The sequence below is a fragment of the Urocampus carinirostris genome, chromosome 7, assembly GCF_059441175.1.
Source record: "Urocampus carinirostris isolate Australia breed hairy pipefish chromosome 7, RoL_Ucar_1.0, whole genome shotgun sequence".
NCBI classification, from domain to species: domain Eukaryota; kingdom Metazoa; phylum Chordata; class Actinopteri; order Syngnathiformes; family Syngnathidae; genus Urocampus; species Urocampus carinirostris.
Window position 1 is genome coordinate 14,446,427 of NC_142355.1, and position 22,869 is coordinate 14,469,295.

Consider the following 22,869-nt stretch of genomic DNA (forward strand, 5'->3'; position numbering starts at 1 on the left):
GTGAGTGATTCTGTACTTCAGAAGAGGGGAACCATTTTTGAAATGCAAGAAACGTTTTCTTTTGAATTCAGACATTGGTTAGATTTTGCTAGATATGAATTAAATGCCTATTTGGATGAAGTCACAAGAACGCAATCGTATCCCTCATCAAATAAAACATTCTTAATGTTTTCCACTTTTACTTTTCGCTACCTATCTTGGGAATCATTATACGTTACAAAAAAAGCAATACAACTCATTAAATCACAATAAAATGAGATGTGTCTCCTCTCATACTTGATCGGGACGGAGTCATGTCATATCGTTGAGGAGAAGATTGCCATCAACTCAAGTCAAATCATTTTTGAAATGCAAGAAACATTTTCTTTTGAATTCATACATTGGTTAGAGTTTGATGGATACGGATTAAATGCCTATTTGGATGAAGTCACAAGAACGCAATCATATACGTCATCAAATAAATCATCCTTAATGTTTTCCACTTTTCCTTTTCTCTACCTATCTTGGGAATCATTATACGTTACAAAAAAGGCAATACAACTCATTAAATCACAATAAAATGAGATGTGTCTCCTCTCATACTTGATCGGGACGGAGTCATGTCATATCGTTGAGGAGAAGATTGCCATCAACTCAAGTCAAATCATTTTTGAAATGCAAGAAACATTTTCTTTTGAATTCATACATTGGTTAGAGTTTGATGGATACGGATTAAATGCCTATTTGGATGAAGTCACAAGAACGCAATCATATACGTCATCAAATAAATCATCCTTAATGTTTTCCACTTTTCCTTTTCTCTACCTATCTTGGGAATCATTATACGTTACAAAAAAGGCAATACAACTCATTAAATCACAATAAAATGAGATGTGTCTCCTCTCATACTTGATCGGGACGGAGTCATGTCATATCGTTGAGGAGAAGATTGCCATCAACTCAAGTCAAATCATTTTTGAAATGCAAGAAACATTTTCTTTTGAATTCATACATTGGTTAGAGTTTGATGGATACGGATTAAATGCCTATTTGGATGAAGTCACAAGAACGCAATCATATACGTCATCAAATAAATCATCCTTAATGTTTTCCACTTTTCCTTTTCTCTACCTATCTTGGGAATCATTATACGTTACAAAAAAGGCAATACAACTCATTAAATCACAATAAAATGAGATGTGTCTCCTCTCATACTTGATCGGGACGGAGTCATGTCATATCGTTGAGGAGAAGATTGCCATCAACTCAAGTCAAATCATTTTTGAAATGCAAGAAACATTTTCTTTTGAATTCATACATTGGTTAGAGTTTGATGGATACGGATTAAATGCCTATTTGGATGAAGTCACAAGAACGCAATCATATACGTCATCAAATAAATCATCCTTAATGTTTTCCACTTTTCCTTTTCTCTACCTATCTTGGGAATCATTATACGTTACAAAAAAGGCAATACAACTCATTAAATCACAATAAAATGAGATGTGTCTCCTCTCATACTTGATCGGGACGGAGTCATGTCATATCGTTGAGGAGAAGATTGCCATCAACTCAAGTCAAATCATTTTTGAAATGCAAGAAACATTTTCTTTTGAATTCATACATTGGTTAGAGTTTGATGGATACGGATTAAATGCCTATTTGGATGAAGTCACAAGAACGCAATCATATACGTCATCAAATAAATCATCCTTAATGTTTTCCACTTTTCCTTTTCTCTACCTATCCTGGGAATCATTATACGTTACAAAAAAGGCAATACAACTCATTAAATCACAATAAAATGAGATGTGTCTCCTCTCATACTTGATCGGGACGGAGTCATGTCATATCGTTGAGGAGAAGATTGCCATCAACTCAAGTCAAATCATTTTTGAAATGCAAGAAACATTTTCTTTTGAATTCATACATTGGTTAGAGTTTGATGGATACGGATTAAATGCCTATTTGGATGAAGTCACAAGAATGCAATCATATACGTCATCAAATAAATCATCCTTAATGTTTTCCACTTTTCCTTTTCTCTACCTATCTTGGGAATCATTATACGTTACAAAAAAGGCAATACAACTCATTAAATCACAATAAAATGAGATGTGTCTCCTCTCATACTTGATCGGGACGGAGTCATGTCATATCGTTGAGGAGAAGATTGCCATCAACTCAAGTCAAATCATTTTTGAAATGCAAGAAACATTTTCTTTTGAATTCATACATTGGTTAGAGTTTGATGGATACGGATTAAATGCCTATTTGGATGAAGTCACAAGAACGCAATCATATACGTCATCAAATAAATCATCCTTAATGTTTTCCACTTTTCCTTTTCTCTACCTATCTTGGGAATCATTATACGTTACAAAAAAGGCAATACAACTCATTAAATCACAATAAAATGAGATGTGTCTCCTCTCATACTTGATCGGGACGGAGTCATGTCATATCATTGAGGAGAAGATTGCCATCACCTCAAGTCAAATCATTTTTGAAATGCAAGAAACATTTTCTTTTGAATTCATACATTGGTTAGAGTTTGATGGATATGAACTAAATGCCTATTTGGATGAAGTCACAAGAACGCAATCATATTCGTCATCAAATAAATCATTCTTAATGTTTTCCACTTTTCCTTTTCGCTACCTATCTTGGGAATCATTATATGTTACAAAAAAGGCAATACAACTCATTAAATCACAATAAAATGAGATGTGTCTCCTCTCATACTTGATCGGGACAGAGTCATGTCATATCGTTGAGGAGATGATTGCCATCAACTCAAGTCAAATCATTTTTGAAATGCAAGAAACATTTTCTTTTGAATTCATACATTCATACATTGGGCGGCAGTAGCTCAGGAGGTAGAGCGATCGTTTTAGGATTAAGGGATCCCAGTTCGAATCCCGGCTTGTCCGTGTTACATGTCGAAGTGTCCTTGGGTAAGACATTGAACCCCCAATTACCCCCAATAAGCAGGTTAGCGCCTTACATGGCTGCACAGATCACGGCCGCTATTGGGAAATGTGAAGCACAATGTAAAGCGCTTTGGGAAGTCATTGACTTGAAAAGCGCTATATAAATGCAGATCATTTCATTTCATTAGAGTTTGATGGATATGAATTAAATGCCTATTTGGATGAAGTCACAAGATCGCAATCGTATCCCTCATCAAATAAAACATTCTTAATGTTTTCCCCTTTTCCTTTTCACTACCTATCTTGGAAATCATTATATGTTACAAAAAAGGCAATACAACTCATTAAATCACAATAAAATGAGATGTGTCTCCTCTCAAACACTATCGGGACAGATTCATGGCATATTCTTGACGGAAAGATTGCCATAAAGTCAAGTCAAATATCGAATAATTTTTTTCAAACTTTTACTCCACAACTAAAGCAGTTTTAGGAATATAGCATCCGAAATCACATATGCCGACAGTAGTGTTTCCTTTGTGCATTGCTTAGCATGCTCTCCATTTATGCGAAAGGTCCCGAGTTCAAGACTCGGTAGGAACATTTGTTGGCCTGGAGAGGGATGGTTTTCCCCAGGCTGTAATTGCTCAAGCCACACTAAAGGAAATGTTGCCCCTAAGACCCACCCAACACCCAATATATACATTGATAAAACATGAACACTTCAAATAACATCAGATCTAAATGGGGGTTAAGTGATGTTGAATATCTTTCCTGATAATACTTAGCTGGTGTATTACTAAGAACAGAATAATCAATTTGGCTAAAATGTCATTGTTTGAACCAATATGGTTCTCAGTATAGTTCGGCTTTCTCCCATGTTCCGGACAACGCCGAAGAACGCTCTAATGAGATGATGGAGGGTGTCCTGGGGGATCTCCTCCCCAAATATGGACCACGGCATTCCTGAACTCTTGGACAATCTTTGAAGCAACCCGGAGCCATTGGATTGACCTACAAACATTGTCCTAAGGCTATTGGGTTTAGGTCAGGTAAACGTAGGTGCCGGTCAATGGTATTACTTCCTTCAATTTCCAGGAACGGCCTGCATACTCCAGCCACATTTGGGAACCCACTGCACCAGCTTAGGTTCTGGAAATGAGTCAAAAGATTTCAGTCTGGTACCAAATATAAGTCAGGGTGCCATCATCTAACCTGTAGAGGTCTTTGCTTCCTTACATGGATATTTCTACCCAGATAATCACTAACTTATCTTCAAACCGGCCCTGCTTGTAGGCGGCATTTTCTTCTTCCACCGTATCTCCTGACCTGTTTACGTCTGTCGCATGTGCTCAGGTTGAACCTGCTCACATTGCAGAAGAGCACAGTTTGCCAGTGGTGTATTTGCCACTTTTGGTAGTCTATGGCATTGTTCTTTTTTAACCAGTGTGCCAAAAGAGCAAAAAAGCATGCCACTGTTCAGTATCTTTGTTTTCTTCCAGTGATCAATTGAGTAACTGTAACGTTCACCCATATCAGTAGGTGGCAGCAGATTACATTGTGTCCCCTTTTTATACTACTACTAGGTAGCACAATATATTTGTATGTATTTGGTTTGATAATGCTGTTTAAGGTTGTAGTGGAAAAATAAACTCATCAAATTATGTAAAGTTTTGCACAAGATTCTGTTTTCCTATTTTACTAAAAGTGAGAAAAACAAAGTCAGAACGAAGTGAAAAAAAAATGTTCAATGGCAGACAATTCTTGCTCAAGTATATTTTTGAAAAATCTCAAAAAAAATGAATGAAAATATCAAAACCCAAAATAAAATAAACATTATTAGCCATATAACCTCCTGAGATATGATGCTGTGCAGCATACAAAGGGCTTACTCAAGGACATTGGGCCTCTAAGGTAATTTTCATAAAGCCTGTTTCTGTTTTTTTTTTTTTTTATCATAAACATCAATCGACAGTGTATATCCTGATCTTTCTTGCACAATAGGGACATATACTAATCCTGCTAAGGGTTAAACAATGTTCTACAGCCTTGTCCACCTCTCCTGGACTGATCTCTTCCATCTAGGGCCAACCAGTTGCTCCTCAAACTGCTCAGAAGTTCAGTCATAATGGTCAATACCTGGGAGAATGTACCACAGGACACTATCGGTCATGTTTTTGGAGCGTGCCCCGACATTGTCAGTTATGCACACAAACTACTGAGAATCATTTTGAGGGTTGAAGGATTTTATACATTTTACTATAAAGGAATTTGTACGATCAAATACAAATTACATTTAATGCAAAAAAAATTCACTGGCTGGGCTGTGGGGCAGGTCAGTGCAACCTAGTGGAGAATGATGCTTACAGGAACAGAGGGAAACGGGGAAAAAGGGCCGATAAGATAATCAGCACTTCTTGACGCAGAGGGCCCTGATGACGTAGAAACGCTCAGGGATGTTTTGATCATTTCAGACATCGAGGCGAGGTGTTGGAACCCAAGTGGGGGCTTTCCTGGCACGCCCATGGGAGGAGCCGGCACACCAGCTTGCGGAAAAACCTTGGGCCGAGAGACTCAAGCAGAAGATCGAGAGAGGAGGGTTGACAGAGACTCTAGCGACACTAATTCGGCCATATATTCGATGGAGTTCACCAAGTTAAATTGTTTGAGAAATTAAATCGTCCCCTTGTGGAAATGCTGGTCGCTTGTTCATTTTTCCATCAAGAAACGAGCGCGCATTTTTAGGTGAATGTAGGTTGTGTTTGGTTAATGGAGTCAGATAACTACCGGTAATACGAACAATTTGGTAAACGGTACATTCTAACATTAAAATCCTAACAGGATCTACAATTCTATTGAGACATTATGACAAAAAGACCAGACTACTATGTCAAATTGTTACTTTTATTTTAGGGGTGTCTTCAGTTTCCTTACTATATAAGGTGCCACTTTTAATTTCTATCAGATTATGAGGTATCATTTTGTTACTCGTACATCAATTAATAATGGTCATAAGGATATTTGGAATGTTTTTTCCCCTCACAAAAAATAAAAGACTTTGGTTTTAAAAGTGGGCGGCACTGCTGAATGGTCTGCGGCACAGTTTTGAGGTCATGAAATCAAACTTTCCTGTGTGGAGTTTGCATGTTCTCCCCGTGTCTGCGTGGGTTTCCTCCGGGCACTCCGGTTTCCTCACACTATCCAAAACATTCATGTCAGTTTGATTGGCCGGTCCAAATTGTCCCTAGGTGTGAATGAGTGAATTGTCTATCCCTGTGTGCACTGAGACAGGCTGCCAACCAGTTCAGGGTGTCTCCTGCCCACTACTCGAAGATAGCTAGGACAGGGTCCAGCGCCCCCGCGACCCTACTGAGGATAAGCGGTACAGATAACGGATGGATGGTTTTAAAGGCATTAATTATGGCGTAGGAGTGAATATAGTGATTAGCATGTCTGCCTTTCAGGTTCAGCGCTCACTGAGGAAATCATCTCTCTGCTCACGGCTTGCGTGGGTTGTCTTGAGGTTTTCCAGTTTCCTCCTACATTTTCAATGCTGCCATGTTTTATTTAATTAAAGACATTCAGCTTTCTTTAGATGTGAAATTTTGTTTGTCTTAATATTCCTGTTAGGGGTTGGCAATCAGTGTATGGTGCACTCTGCCAAACATTTGTTGAAATAGGTTTTAACTGACTCACAAAGAAATTGTGTTTTCAAAGAAAATCAATGAAAGGAACTAATTTGATTTCACACTCTGCAAGAGGAGGTTTCAAACGCTTAGATATTTGCTGGATAGATCACATGCGTGAAACGAATTATTCGTCCCAAGTAGGAATAATTACCAAGTGTCAATCAAATGTTCATCATGTCAATCAAGACATTTAGGAGGTTTTAGCTTTCTCTTATGTTATATTTTTATACTATCTGTAAGACAAGTTCAATTTACCTACCATTTGAGACAAGGGTAGACAAACTAGGTCCGTGAAAGCAATACAGTACCACAAATGCATCTCATCAGCAAGCTTTGAGAGTTCTGAAAATAAATGTGTTCATCAAATCACCAGTTTTGTGGTGGTGGACATGGAAGGAAGAAATGAAGAAAGGGAGGAAGGAAGGGAAGCAAAAAAGTAATTGATTAAGGGAAGATAAGAGGATTGAAAGAAAGAATGAATGAATTATTGAATGAATGAAGGAAGAAATGAAGATGATTGAACCAAACAGAATAGATAGAAGGAAAATAATAAAAGGATATTTTGGAAATATTGAAAGGAGGCAGGTAAAAGAGAGGAAGCTGGCAAATGAGTAAGTGATGAAGAGAGGACGAGCAGATTGAATAACGGAAAAACAAAACAAGGAAAGATCGAAGGAAGGGAGAGAAAAAAGAGGAAACATGGGCAAAGGGAAGACCACATGAAGGAAGGAAAGAGGGAAGAAAGCAAGAAAAACAGCAAAGCAGGATGAATGGAAAGTAAAACAAGATGTTAAGAAAGGGAATGAAAATGAAGGGGATTAAAGGATTGAGGGCAGAAAGAAAGAAAGGAAGTCAGAAAGACAGAAAGAAGGGAAGAAATACCCAAATAGAAGTTTTAAATGATGGAAGGAAAGTAAAAGTAGATTGTGGGAAACTAATGAAAAATAAAATAAAGATGCAAATGAAGGCAATGACGAATGGAAATGAGCGCGTGAGTGTTGACCATTGAGAGAATCCTAAATTGAATGAAAGATGCTACACAGAGAAATATAAAGAGAGCGACAACGAGAGATAGAGAGACTGAGAGCTAAAGAGAGAGACAGAGAGAGAGACCTTCATTTCTCCATTGGGTGGAGGAGGAGCTCGCGGGCTACCTGTCCTTCATGTGTGTGCCGTCTGTTGTCGCTGTGATGGGATTAGAAGCTCCTGAGCTTTCCAGCAGCGAGCAGTGAGGTGGCAGCGAGAGGAGGACGGAGCGTCACGCCGCTTCTCGCTCGTACAACAGCGGAAGGGAGCGTAACATCCAACCGTCTCCACGTCCCACCCACCTCTCAATTTCCGATGGATCCCAGCAAGGCGCACGCCTGGTTCTTCCGGGTCCTGTTGGTCCTGAGCGCGTGTCGAGCTTCCCAGTTCCCCTCCCAGCTCATGTAAGTCTTTAATCCCTTTTGATCCGAGCGGCTTTCTTTTTCCTTTCTCTTGTCTTGAGTGGGGGGCCCCTGCTCTTGATATGTTGTTATGGGGCATTTGCGTGGCGTGGCTTGTCTGTCTGTGCAATCAATACGCGCGCGTGGGCAGGGAGGATGCCACAATTGCTACAATTGCCACAATTTTGCACCACTCACCCACATTTACTGGTTCCGCATGCGAGTGGCTTTTTTTTGTTTTCGTTATTATCGCCAAGTTGCACTTCAACTTGAAGTTGGTCTTGCAGGTCAACAAGTGACACTGATTGAAAGGACAAGGAAAGATATACTGCTGTACAGTATACAGTAATCCCTCGTTTATTTTTGGGGGTTGCGTTCCAAAAAGGTCCCGCGATAGTTAAAACCTGCGAAGGAGAAACATTTACAGTGGAACCTCGGTTTTCGAACATAATCCGTTCCAGAACCCTGTTCGATCACCGAAATCATTTTTCCCCATTAAAAATAATGTAAATCGTTTTAATCCGTTCCAACACCCTGAATGTTTACCTTGAATGTTTAACGTAAACATAAAGCTAACCCAGGCTAATCGTACGTCCGCGTTATCGTAATCTTCCGTACGAAAGATTACGCTAACATGAACGTGTAAAAATAGAAAACTTAGGTCTTTTAGAAGTCATTTAGCACCCGGGTCTCCACAACAAGTGGTAAGCGGTTCATTGGAAAGGGGGCTCCGTTCCAACACCCTGAACGTTTAACTTGAATGTTTAACGTTAACAAAGCTAACCCAGGATAATCATACGTCCGCGTTATCGTAATCTTCCGTACGAAAGATTACGCTAACATGAACGTGTAAAAATAGAAAACTTAGGTCTTTTAGAAGTCAATTAGCACCCGGGTCTCCACAACAAGTGGTAAGCGGTTCATTGGAAAGGGGGCTCCGTTCCAACACCCTGAATGTTTAACTTGAATGTTTAACGTTAACAAAGCTAACCCAGGATAATCATACGTTCGCGTTATCGTAATCTTCCGTACGAAAGATTACGCTAACACGAACGTGTAAAAATAAAAAAAGGGATAAAGAAAAGAATTATGAATAAGATTTCTTACCTTTGTGGTGGTCAGCAGAAGGTGCAGGTGGACAATGGGGTATTCCCTAGCAAGATCAGACACTCGCACACCTCCTTCATATTTTGCTATTATTTCTTTCTTAAATGCAATAGTTTTACGCACTACTTTTCTTTTTTCACCTGTAGCAACTTTGCTGCTTGCGCTGAGTTTCTTCGGAAGCATAATTAGGGGCTAAAACACTTCGTACACCTATATTAAAAGCGAAAGCAAAACGAAGCACGTCCGCACGCAATAACAGTTGGTTGCGAAAAGAGCGATCTACACCCGTACGCCGCTCAGCATCGCACCCTAGCGTACGCACTCACGCATTACTGGCGTTCGAACTCCGATTTTTTTGACCGAACAGCAAAGCAAGAATTTCTCGAAATTGGTCTGACTCCCAATTTGTTCGAACTGAGAAGCGTTCGAAAACCTAGGTTCCACTGTATTTAAGTCTGTATTTATGTATTTATTTAGCAATTAGGAGGAGGGTGATTTTGGCAAACACCAGGCCGAAGATTTTAGTATTAAGCCTCTGGGAATGATTCAAGATGATAAATCCCCACTAGATGGTAGGACTGGCTTTGAACAGATTTTTTCCCACACATAGAAGGAGCCTCGACTTCTTTGTGTTGCTTCCTCCATCCAGCAATTTAAGTGTGTAGGCGAGCATGGCAAGTATAGGCGTCATGAACCAGTGTGGTGAGAAAAGTGACGCTAGGTACAGACAATTCTAACGCTTTAAAGCTGTTTTCTTGCTAAAAAAGACGATTAAGTCCCTTTGCCAATGTCGGGGTAGAGAGGGAGGACGTTTCGTGCAAGTTCGAGGGAATGCAATTTCCATGGTGATTGCAATTTAGTGATCACGTCACAGAAAACATCAGGCACTGAAAAGTTCTTGCATACTTCTTGCACAAGTTTAGTGTTTTTGCAATAAAATGTTGTTTTGCAAGCCAAGTGCCCTTGTGTTTATGGAAAGAAGTGTTTACATACTGGGAGTCTCACAACAATATAAAAAAAGCAGCAAAATGAAAGTTTTTCTCAGGCGTTTCCTCAACAACGGGTATTTTCAAGAAATTTACCTATGTATACTGTCGTTTACCAAGCAGTGGCAAAAACTAGATATATATTTTTTAAACGAAAAATTATGGTTCAAGATTTCTCTTGATATGTCCTACACCTATATAGGTACTGTCACAAGCCCGAAACGGAGACAGGACCCAGTAGCGTTCGTTTACTCAGTCTTAATGATAAAGAGAGAGAGCAGTGCTTGCTTACACGATCCGATGATTGACGGACACGGGTAGCAGGTGGCTGGGACGCGGAAGTGGCACTTCCGTGTCGAGCGAGGATAATCGTTGGCGGCGGGGATACTGGTCACTAGCCGGGACGGGAGAGCAAGGGCGGTATCGAGTCCAGAAAAGAGGTCAGCAACCGGTATCAGGCCCGAAACAAGGCAAAATAAGTCGATGGTCGGGATGGAAGAGCAGGGCAGAAACAGGTCCAGAAACAGGTCGGCAACAGGTATCAGGCAGGAGAAAACAGGGCAGGAAAATGTCGGAAGGTATGAGCTTGCCTAGCTGGGAGCATAGGTTCGCAAACGGTCTGACGGCTTGCTCTTGGAAGCCGGGGGTTTAAAAAGAGTCTTTGTACCAATCAGCACTCAGGGCTGTTGGCGCCAATCGGGCAGTCACAGGTGCCCTGAATCAGCAATCATGACAGGTACAGAACTAAAAATTTCTGTTGGTCTTAAAAAAACAAGACAAAAAGGCAAAAGTTGGCTGGCACCCGCACTTCCCATTTGAGAAAAACATCTGGCATATAATGAATTATTGGTTTACAAAAAGCTTCTGTTCTGCTAAATTATAATTTAGAAAATTAGCATGTCAGCAAATGGATGGATCTTGTTGCTACACTACCACTACCGTGAATCCACTTTCTCATTTTTGATCATTTGTCACCTATGAATCCACAAATAAAAACACAGAACACAGAATCTGAGTTAAAAATGATTAGCATTTATAAAAGACAATACAAACTAGCATATTTTTTGTGTGTGTGTCACATAGTCTCATTTGAAATCATAATCACCATGGCTTTTAACGGAGAAGACACTAACAACATTTCATTAAAAAAAAAAAAAAAAACATGATCTGACTTGTCTTTCGCAGGTTTCACCCATGGGTACTGAGTTTCCCAGATCTTGTTATAACTGCATTTGCTTTTCTTGGCGCACTTTTGACTTTGACTTGACGATTTAATTGATACATTTCAATGTAATGAGCCGCTAAAGGCTGGCTGTCTTTTTGTAGTAGTATTTTAGTTGTAGACACACAAAAGGACAATGGGGACACAGTTAGCACCAATAAAACATTTTATTATTAGTAGTACACATGCCCCCCTACTAACGACTATTCGACTTACGGAAAATGGTAGATACAAACATTTTATCAGGACATTTCTGTAAGTCAGATTTTGTACTGTGTGCACATTCTTCCGAGTACAGTACACTACTGTAGTGCTTCTTTCGCCGTTACCGGTCTGAGAGGTCACCCAGCCTCCACCCTGAAGAAGAAATCCGGCTTCCTCTTCCTAGTTTGTATGTAAACATCCTATACAGTATCTCCACGCTAAGAACTTTGTCATTTTTTTGTTTAATATCTTATGCATCCATTCAATATGTTTGGTGTTAAGTGTAAAGGAGAGGTGAGCAGTTTCTTTTGAAATTAAAGTGTAATAAGAAAGCTTGATGCGGTTGAGAAAACGGTTGGATCACTTTTTTTCGGCCACTTTCTACCATGGAGGGGGAAGTCGCCTAACTCGTGACGCTCATCTTCCTAAAGTAAGTTAAACTTAACTTTATTTATCTTTATAGAGCATATTATTTGATAAAATGTTTATTTTTTTAGTACAAACTCCCGTCATTTATATTGATAGAGCAGGGGTGGGCGAAATATGGCCACATGCAGCCAACCAGGTTTAGTAATCTGGCCTACCGAACAAAAATGGTCAAAAAATAATGATAATATATATATATATATATATATATATATATATATATATATATATATTATAAATAAAGTACTACTAAAAAATGGTTCAGCTTTGTCCCCATTGTCACGTTGGTTATCTTCTATAAAAATGCAACTACAGAGATACTACTAAAATACTACAAAATTACTACAAAACTAAATATCATATTAGGGGTTGGAAACGGGGACCCAAAAAACTACTACAAAAATACTATTACAGTAATACTGTAATATAAAAACTACTACAAAAGTACTATAAAAATGCAATCATAGTATTTTTACCAAAATACAAAAAAATACTCTTACATAAGTACTACAAACATCCTACTACAGAAATATTACTACAAAAATGCAAAGACAGTAATTATACAAAATACTGCTAACTAAATACTACTAAATGATACGACAGTAATTGTGCAGAAATACTACTAAATTCTACTACAAATATACTACAAAAATCAGACTAAGGAAATGCTACAAACATACTAATACTGTAATCAAGAAATATCACTACAAAAGTATTACAACATTGGAACAACAGTAATTCGAAAAAACCCCCACTATAAAATCATACTATAGAAATACTACAAAAATCCCACTGCAGAAATATTAAAAAAACCCTACTGTAGAAATACTTCAAATTACTACTACAGTAACTCTGTAGAGTTAAATCTCACATCTGAAATAAATACTACTGTAATACTACAAAATTACGACTACACTGAATATCCTTAATACAGGGGACTAATATCGTACTTGGCTTAAATTGTGAGTATTTCAAAACTAATTTGATGAAGCTAATCTAATAAGGATGACATATATTTAGACATATAACATGTAGATGTCTGAATGCATTTTTATTCCTAAATAAAAACAAATTGATGGGTTTCCAGGACTTTCCCCTTGGCTAATTTTTTCAACGAATGTGGCCCACTACTCAAGATATTTGCCCACCCTTGTCACAGAGCCTTAAGGTTTGCGAACGGCGCATAACAACAGCAAAACACAAATAATAAAGATTCACAAAGGACACACAGCATTTTCATATTTGCTTGCTAATCTGTAGAAAGAAAGCATACATTTGGATTGACCTGTTCTTTAAAGGCACAGTGTATAATATTTAGTGCCTCCTAGTGGTACAAAAAAACATTGATTTGAATAATAGGGCAAAAATGCATTGTGGTCAAATATTAAACAATGTACCTTTTAAGTGGAGTTGACATCCACTGTTAGAAAGCCACACCTTTTATTGCCTTTTTTTCCGACAACTATTAAGAATTGAAGTTGAAAACGTCTTAATAACGCCAGCACGTCTTCTTTCCATTGATCACCACGAGGATGAAAAGGCTTCATGGTGACACAAAGCTGCCCCCCTCCCCAAGCTCATTCCTGATGAGATGCAAATGGATCGTTTAGCTGCACAGGAGACGAAGCAAAATAAATTAAAATGAGGTGCTGGCAAGCTTCAGTTCATCCATCATTAGATTTACCTTGAAGGAAAAGGGAATTTGGTGGAGGGCCTGGGTGGTTTAGCTGCCACAGATGTTTGTATCTATAAATTAAATTACCTTACCAAAGTTATTTTTTTTTAAATTCGATATGATTTTAAAAAGAAAATACTTGTGTAATGTTCCTAATTGTAAATGAAATACAAGTAGAAAAAGGAACAAGAGCTTGTCCCGAAAACTGCAATGAACAAAAGGAGATGCTAACTCAGTGGTGGGCAAACTAACATATTATTTTGCTTTGATTCTGAAAAAAAGAAATGCTACAGAATGCTACTAAAATACCAAAACAGTAATTATATGATACAAAAATGCTATAAGAGAAATACTACCAAAGAAACACTACTAGGTATATACATATATACTACCACAGGAATACTACAAAAGTATTACTAAATAAATACCACCACAGAAATACTACTACAGTAATGCTACAAACGCACTACTACATGAATATTACTCACGCAATTATTACGAAAATGCTACAGAAATATTATGACAGAACTATTACAAAAACTACCAAAATACATCCATCCATCTATTATCTGCACCGCTTCTCATCAGTAGGGTTGCGGGGGTGCTGGAGCCCATCCCAGCCAGCCTCGGGCAGTGAGCAGGGGACACCCTGAACTGGTTGCCAGCCAGTCGCAGGGCACACAGCGACAGACAATTCGCTCGCTCATTCACACCTAGGGACAATTTGGACCGACCAATTAACCTGACATGCATGTTTCAGAGTGCTGGGAGGGAACCCAGCCAAAAATGGGGAGAGCATGCAAACTCCACACAGGAAGGTTTGATCTCATGACCTTGGAACTGTGCCGCCGACGCGCTAACCACTCAGCCGCCGTGCTGCCCTACCTAAATACAAGTATGGTAATACTACAAACATACTACTTGAGTAATCCCAAAGAAACAACACAGAAATACTACAGAAATACTACAAAACTAAATATCAAATCAATTGAATTAAAAAGGGGGACCTAATATATTATTTTGCTTTAATTCTAAGCATTTCAAAACCACTTTGATTGAAACTCTATTTAAAAACAAACATAGAAAGAAACATAATATGGGCTGGGCACCCGTATGATGCGACAGGGGTAAACCAGTGAAAGCTGTCGGGCCCTGCGGTTGAACAGAAGAGTGTGTTGTGTCACCCTGACCCGGGTGACATGGCCGCTTTCTTGTGTCTCGTTTCATCTGGAGGTACAAAAGCATGACCAACTTGGGTGCCGAGGTGCTTAACTTGTTTGGATGTTTGGGCATTTGGGTTGGCCATGGTCAATTTTTTGTGTGTTTTTTGCTATTTTTTTCTTTTTTCTTTCCTTTGTTTTTGTGTATGTGTTTGTCTTGCTGTCGCTCACCCCTCTCGAGGAATATGACCAGGATAGATAGATAGATAGATAGATATCTGTCTGTCTGTCTGTCTGTCTGTCTGTCGTTTTCACTCCATCTTGACTTTTTTAGAGCTTTACACTATTTATATATGGATGTTGTGAGATGAAAGGATGTTTTGTGTTTGCTTATGCCCCAAATCTATCTATCTATCTATCTATCTATCTATCTATCTATCTATCTATCTATCTATCTATCTATCTATCTATCTATCTATCTATCTATCTATCTATCTATCTATCTGTCTGTCTGTCTGTCTGTCTGTCTGTCTGTCTGTCTGTCTGTCTGTCTGTCTGTCTGTCTGTCTGTCTGTCTGTCTGTCTGTCTGTCTGTCTGTCTGTCTGTTTTTCCGTCTGTCTGTCTTTCCGTTTGTCTGTCTTTCCGTCCGTCGGTGTCTGTCCGCCCAAAGTATCTATCTATCTACAGTATCTATCTACAGTATCTATCTATGGTCATGGATGTATAGATAGCTATTGGCATGTATTTATTCATAAATGCAAATGAGAAAAAACAAAACGTCTAATTTTTGAACGTAGTATTGCCTGCAACTCCCAAAGTTTGTCCACCCCTGTGCTACAGGATAGTAGTGTGTTGAAGATATAGAAGTTCATATGAATGTAACTATAGGGCTACTTTTAGTGATGACTTCAAACAATCTTGCAATGCTCAATACTAAGCCCCTTCTCTCCAATGGCCAGCTCATTATTCCCTTCAAAGTGAAGCTGCTATCACAACAGCTGTCCTTTTTTTGCATTATTTTCTCCAGTCTGCCCCATTTGCTCTTCCTGCTTTGAAAAAAACAACAACAGTGTGTCTGACCCACTTGTCTTTACTGTGCCTGTGTTTAATTGTGTGCTGCTTTTGTGCCAGCGGCTGGAGTCATGAAAACACAGAACACTAGAATATTAATTTGCTCACACCATCGTGATGGCAATTATTTTTCATGCATTTCTAAATACTTTTCCATCAATTTTGTGCATTTATACAAGCATCCCCATTTTTTTCACCTAATGAAAAGCGATGCAATGACGATGTTATTTACTCATTACTAATCGCACCATTAGCGCTCGTGTTGCAATGAACTGCGACTAACCCCGAGCTTTCACGTACATAATAAAAAATGGTCCATAACATTTTGGGAGATTCAACAATGAGCGTACATGAAAAATTCTGCTGTGGGAGAGCTGCCCTGCAGGGCTTTTTTGCACAAGGATATACAGTAGCTCACAGCAAATGCTTTAAATTATCACTATTGAAACTTTTCTCCTCAAAAATAACAAATGGCTGTCTTACTTTGGAACCATTGAAATGATGGAAGATAGCATGACTGTCATTACTGTCATTGCATATGTGGAATTAAATTGTGGGGCTTCTCTTTTCAGTCCAAGTAAAACAAATTAAAAAGTAAAAAATATGCAAACGCATAAAAACATTACAGAAAATATGTTTATGTAATATAAATAAACTACTTGATGAATCCTGATTTGTGAGTGTGTGTTTGTGTGGGACTTATAGTCCCCAAAATGGCTGAAAGCAATTTTCGTGAAAATGAAGGCCTCAGCAAGTGTTTTTGCTAGGTTTTGTGTCAACCACTCCCATGAATACCAACAACATCGATAAACATGTGCTTTTGTGTGGCTTACTTTCTTGGAGTCTTTAATGCCCTTTCACGACCAAACTGGTTACTGCGGGTCCTGACCACCGACTAATCCAAGCAGCCAAATCCAATCTTCTATCAACCTGTCCAAGTTGTGATACTTTTAGCTTTAGAGTTGAAAGATTTCGAGCCAGTGAGGTTGACATACATCTTGTTCATAATCAGTTGGAATAGGCGTGACCATTATGACGAAAAACACCCTGGGAATTAAAAAAAAAGAACATAGAATAGCAGGAACTGTCAAATTGAAAAGAAAAATAAAACAAAAAACGAACACAAAACAATACAAAAATAATAATATTTGAGATTAAACATTTGGATTACTGCACAATGTTTTATACAGGTGAGGGACATTCTGTTATTTTCTCCCCTTCGTCATTATTTTTTTCCCTCTTTCTTTTTCAACTATACATTTATCAATTAATTTCAAATATTTCAGCTAGGATCTGACTATGCCTTAATGAACAACAAATTGATAAATAACCCATGTCATTTTACCTTTTAAAATATAGGTTTAATTTTCTTAAATATGCTTTTAGGCTTAAATTGGCACTCAAATATTTTCATTGAACAATATTTTACCCGTTTCTGAAGATATTTTCAAGATAACTGAGGGGGCAAATGTAAATTACTCAGAAACCAAAAGGGGGCACCTTGTCGGTTTTGTTTTGATTTTATAAGCGCAAGACATTGAAACGCAATGAAAAGAAAAAAGATGCAATGTAGAAGTGTAACGGGGACGATTCTCTGTAAGTAATGCTTGAATAAACTACACCGGGTTTAAAACATTTTGTAATCAAAATTTATGGTGATGCAGGCTTAGAATCATGATACAATATCAAACATCAATTTGTTGATTACATTAAAACAGTTCGACAATTTGAATATATATATATATATATATATATATATATATATATATATATATATATATATATAGATAAAGACCCTGTCCTGGTTACGAACGAGATAGGTTCCGTACGATCGTTCGTAAGTTGCTTCAGTGCTATATTTTGTATGGAATGTATGTTTAAGGCTTTTATATTTCGTTCTGTGTACATTGTTACAAAGAATGACAATACAAAGGAAATTATTATTATTATTATTATAAGTAACCTGTATTGTTTTGTACTAAATAATAAACATTTTAAAAAATAATATGCTCTATTAAAATAAATAAAGTTAAGTTTAACTTACTTTTGGAAAAAGAGCTTCAAGAGTTAGGTGACTTCCTCCTCTGCGGTAAAAAGTGGCAGAAAAAAAGCAATCCAAAAGCGATTCAACCGCATCAAGCTTTCTTATTCCACTTTAATTTCAAATGAAACGGCTCGGCTCTTCTTTACACTTTATACCAATTATATTGAATGGATGGACGAGATAATAAACAATAAAAATGTCAAAGTTCTTAGTTCGCTGGAGATGCAGTATAGAATGTTTAGACACAAACTAGGAAGAGGAAGCCATATTTCTTTTCCAGGGTGGATTCTGGGTGACCTCTCACAGCGCTACATGCCGGTAGTGGCGGAAAGAAGCACTACTATTTCTGGCATCCAGAAAAATGTTCGTATCTACCGTTTTTCGTAAGTCAAATTGTCGTAAGTCGGGTAGTATCTGTACATACATATATATATTTAGAAAATTTCCCTGGTTATATAGTATTCCAGTTAGCGGGGTCCACCACTCCTTTATCTATTTTGACTAAAATCTAGCTTGTATTTTTCCATCTTATTAACTGCAGTTGTTTGTTAGTCAAGCGGGATGTTGTGTAAAGAAAAAAATTAAGGGAGTCAGATCATTATTAGCACCCAGGAGAAATATCCACTTCCTTGTAAACGTCAATGGTGTAACACAGAGCTGAATTTACATATAGCAGCATCTCACGTCCAAGAAGTCCGCTTCCTACCTCAATTAATACACACACTGGGAATATAACTAACTTTGCTACTCTTGTATGGTAATTTCCAATTCCCCCACAAAAAAAGAATACACGAGTAGGAATAATTTATTTAAATCCGGAGAATTCAAAAAGTATGCCGCAAGCTACGAGCAAATCGTGTCATACTGTAGTTTACGGCTCCCGGAGGCCTTGAAATGGTCACAAGATGGGGAAAGAAAGCACTGAATTGCATTGACATTTATAGCTGCAAAGTATATTACCTTGACTTACAGCCATTCCCCAAATACTCTTGCCTTTAAAAAAAAGCCCTCTTTTGGAAAATTGACTTTTTAATGGCTTGTATAGAAATGTTTCTTTCAACAGCACCTGATCAGCCATCAGGTTAGACATTAATTAAATAAAATTAATAAAATTAATAAATCAAGTTTTTTTTTTTTTTTTTTTTAATTAACTTTTAATGGTACAGTTGCTCCCCTACTCACGACCATTCGACTTACAAAAAACGGTAGATACGAACATTTTTTTGGGGATGTCAAAAAATATCCGGACAATTAGATTTTGTATTGTGTGCAGCTTTTTCCGAATAGAGGACATTACTGTAGTGCTTCTTTCCGCTGTGTGGCGCTGTGAGCGGTCAACAAGCATCCACTCCAAAGAAGAAATCCGGCTTCTTCTTCCTAGTTTGAGTGTAAACATTCTATACTGAATCTCCAGCTAGCCAAGAACTTTGACATTTTTATTGTTTAATATCTCTTGCATTCATAAAATATATATATATATATATATATATATATATATATACACACAACAGCCATATCCCCCCAGTGGGAGGTGGCTAGAGTCATTTCTGAATCTTTTTGGGAGATTGATTCAGATGAGGGGATTCCCAGCCCCCTCGCTCAACCCAACTGAGGTGTTGGGAGTCATTAGGTGACCAAACTACCAAATTCCAACCCCTAATGCTGAACGCCAAGCAGGGAGGGAATGGGTACAAATGTTTAAGTCTTAGGTATGACTCGGCCGAGGCTTGAACCACAACCTCCCAGTCTCGGGGCGGGCGCCATACCCCCAAGGCCACCGAGCTGGTTTAATTCAATATGGTTGGTGTAAAGTGTAAAGATTTTTTTAATAAAATTGGACAGTACAAGGTACAGGTTACTTATACAAGCCTTAAACATACTTATATATATATACATACAAAATATAGCACTGAAGCAACTTACGAACAAATTCAACTTACAAACGATCGTCCGGATCTCGTTCGTATGCAGGGCAGCGTCTGTTTTGGGGAAATTGAAAAATTGTCTTTGAAATTCCTTAAAAAGTGCTTGAATTTGGCAATCAAAAAGGTATATGAACCCTGGATTTGGATAGGATGGGTGGCGTGATGGGTAAATGGACAAAAAACAATTGCCTCATAAAATATGGCTTGTATCTTAATATTGTCCCTGTCGGTTTCATGCGCAGACATTTTGAGGGATGTCGAGGGAAAGGCATACAGCTGCCTGTTCCCTAAAACATTTTAATTTTGCAATACTTTAAATGCTCTGTGACTTATTAGTAAAATTACACAAACAACCCTTTAAAACCTTTTACACATTCGGTTCGTTATTATTATTATTTTCTTTCTGTTTTGTTTTGGTTCTAGCCAGGTTGTGTTCTCACATTTTGTAGCATGGACGGGTTACTGTAAGGGTGGGTGCATCGTTCAAAATATCAATTATATTAACACTGAGCAAGTGCTTGGATTGGACCAATACTGTTGTCCTCGGATAAAAAAAATGTCTTCCCATTTTAGCTTTATCATAATGTTGTTAGTGGATTGTAACATTATACATACATTATAACTTTCAAAATTAATCCGATTGTGTTTACACTTTATTTGCATTGCTGACTTTATTTTGAAAACATTGTGCAATGAAAGGTATTTTATTTGTCTTGTGATATTGTTATACAGTAATTGTATTTTTGTATTTTGTTTTCTTTTTTGGTTGACTTTTGTTCTCAATCAATTGATTCGTGAAAGTTTTTTATCTTTTAAAGTGTTCTTTTTATTGTATTGTTTGCATTATTTGCATTTTCTGGGTTTATTTAGAAAATATTGTCCGATGGAAGGTATGGAAGTTGTCAAATTGACATTGTGATGTTTGTATTTTTGTTTCGTTGCTGATTTTTTGATTGACTTTCTTGACTTTTGTTCTTAAACCGCCCTAATAGAAATATTTACTTTTATCCTTTTCCTTTATTATGTCCCGTTTCATCTGGAGGGACGAAAGCACGATCAACTTGGGTGCCAGGGTGCTTAACTTGTTTGGGTGTTTGGGCATTTGGGTTGGCCAATGTCAATTTTTTTGCGTTTTTTGCTACTTTTTTTCTTTTCTTGGTTTTTGTGTACGTGTTTGTCTTGCTGTCGGTCACCCCTCTCGAGAGATATGACCAGGGTAGGTAGGTAGGTAGGTAGATAGATCCTTTTCATAATGCTAAAGTTTGCATTGCAGTTATTTAAATCCAGTTAAAACATTTCAGAGCATAAAATCTATGAGCTGTGTTTATGTAATTATAAACTTAACGCGATGGGATCAATTGTTCAATGATCCTGACACCTCAAAGCAAAATGTATCTGTATCGGATCGGTATCAATTGATACTAAACTGTATTTACTTGGATCGTATCGACATAAAAAATTCTTAACCACCCACCCATAAGTTTCGAAGCCTGCTTTAATATTGCTTATTATTTTGATGATTGAAGACTCTTGGAAATATTGTGGGTCATTTTCTGTAAACCCCTCATCACTTTTTTGATTAATGAATACTTTCTATAATCTTACTTTGTGGCTACGTTTTAAGGATCCACCTCCCCGGTCACATTAGAAAATCTTCTATAATTATCACAAAAAAGTACATAGATTTAGCAGGGAGTGGTGCAGCAGCTGTAACACCAACGACTGTCTATATGTGCATGCTACTGGATACACTTCTTCTCGTTTTCTTATTTGTTTAAAAACATTGGCGCTTGAACTGTCTTCACCGCCTGCTTAGCGTTAGTGTCCAGGTTAGGTATCGCTACATTTCAATTAGGTCATTCTAAATTTAGGTTCTAAAGGTTCACGTACCAGGCAGGCCCCTCACATCTTTTCTATCCTAGTCAGCATATAAGATGGAATTAAATAGTGGGCATTGCACAATGTGCTGCGGCTGCACATTCACAGAACATAATATACATTTTCTGTTCATGAAACAGCCCAATATGCTCAGTCTGCAGTGCTTGTCCATAACCATCTGGCTTTGGGAATTAAAGCAAGCATCTGCTTTTTACTGAAATTTGTTCCCAACAGGAAAGCTTATTATTTTTTTCTCTGAACAATTTCACTTTGTCCTTCCCCTGCTGCTGTCCTAATTGTCTCATCTTGTTTACCATCAGTGCTCTGCATATTCTCCGCGTAAGGTGAATTTCTGTCCGTGAAAATGTTTCTTTTCTGGCTTCTTGGTCTTGTCAAATATTTTGGATCTTGCTCAGATGCACGGGGCCAGACTGATATATTGCTCGTACAGGGGTTGTTTACACTCACTCTGAAATATTTTGTGGGTGAGCATATTGCTCTAGCAGTGTGTTTGTGTGGGGTGATGTGAATCTAGAGGAGAAGCACGGCTATACTCAAGAACAGGGTTGGGTAGGGTTACTTTAGCTGGATTACTTTCAATTACTTTTGGATTACTCCAATACCAAATATGCTAATAAAAGACAAAAGAAACTAAATATGAATAATAATATATATAATATATATATATATATATATATATATATATATATATATATAATAATTACTCAATTTTGTGCAGACTTGGGGAGTAACGGAATACATGGAATGGCAAAAATGATGTATGCAAGCTGTTTGGATTTATTTTCATTTTGTTTCTGTCGCATTTTATGTTAGTTTTGCCGGAGATCAAACAGATCAAAGCCAGGAGAGAAAGCTTACCACATGTTGTGAGTCATAATTTTATTCATATTTAGTTTCTTTTGTCTTTTATTAGCATATTTGGTATTGGAGTAATCCAAAAGTAATTGAAAAGAATCCAGTTAAAGTAACCCTACCCAACCCTGTTCAAGAAGCATATTATTTATACATCATATATTTGATTTTGGACATTATTTCCTGTAATTGACATCATTGAGTGGTTACCAATCATCAATAACGCTAACACAGATATAAGACACTGGTTACGAACCCTTTTACAATAT

At 37.7% G+C, this 22,869-nt stretch overlaps 1 protein-coding gene across 3 annotated transcripts in view; it reads left to right on the forward strand.

The window, feature by feature from the left end:
- Window positions 1–7,727: 7,727 nt before the first annotated feature.
- The window catches only part of cacna2d1 (calcium voltage-gated channel auxiliary subunit alpha2delta 1), a 160,976-nt gene continuing 145,834 nt past the window's right edge, over window positions 7,728–22,869 (forward strand). For all 3 annotated transcript variants that reach the window (XM_088339834.1, XM_088339835.1, XM_088339836.1), the window contains exon 1: window positions 7,728–8,031. In XM_088339834.1, coding sequence (XP_088195960.1) covers window positions 7,943–8,031 — 89 coding nt within the window. In that variant the 5' untranslated portion in view covers window positions 7,728–7,942. The remainder of the gene's footprint in view (window positions 8,032–22,869) is intronic.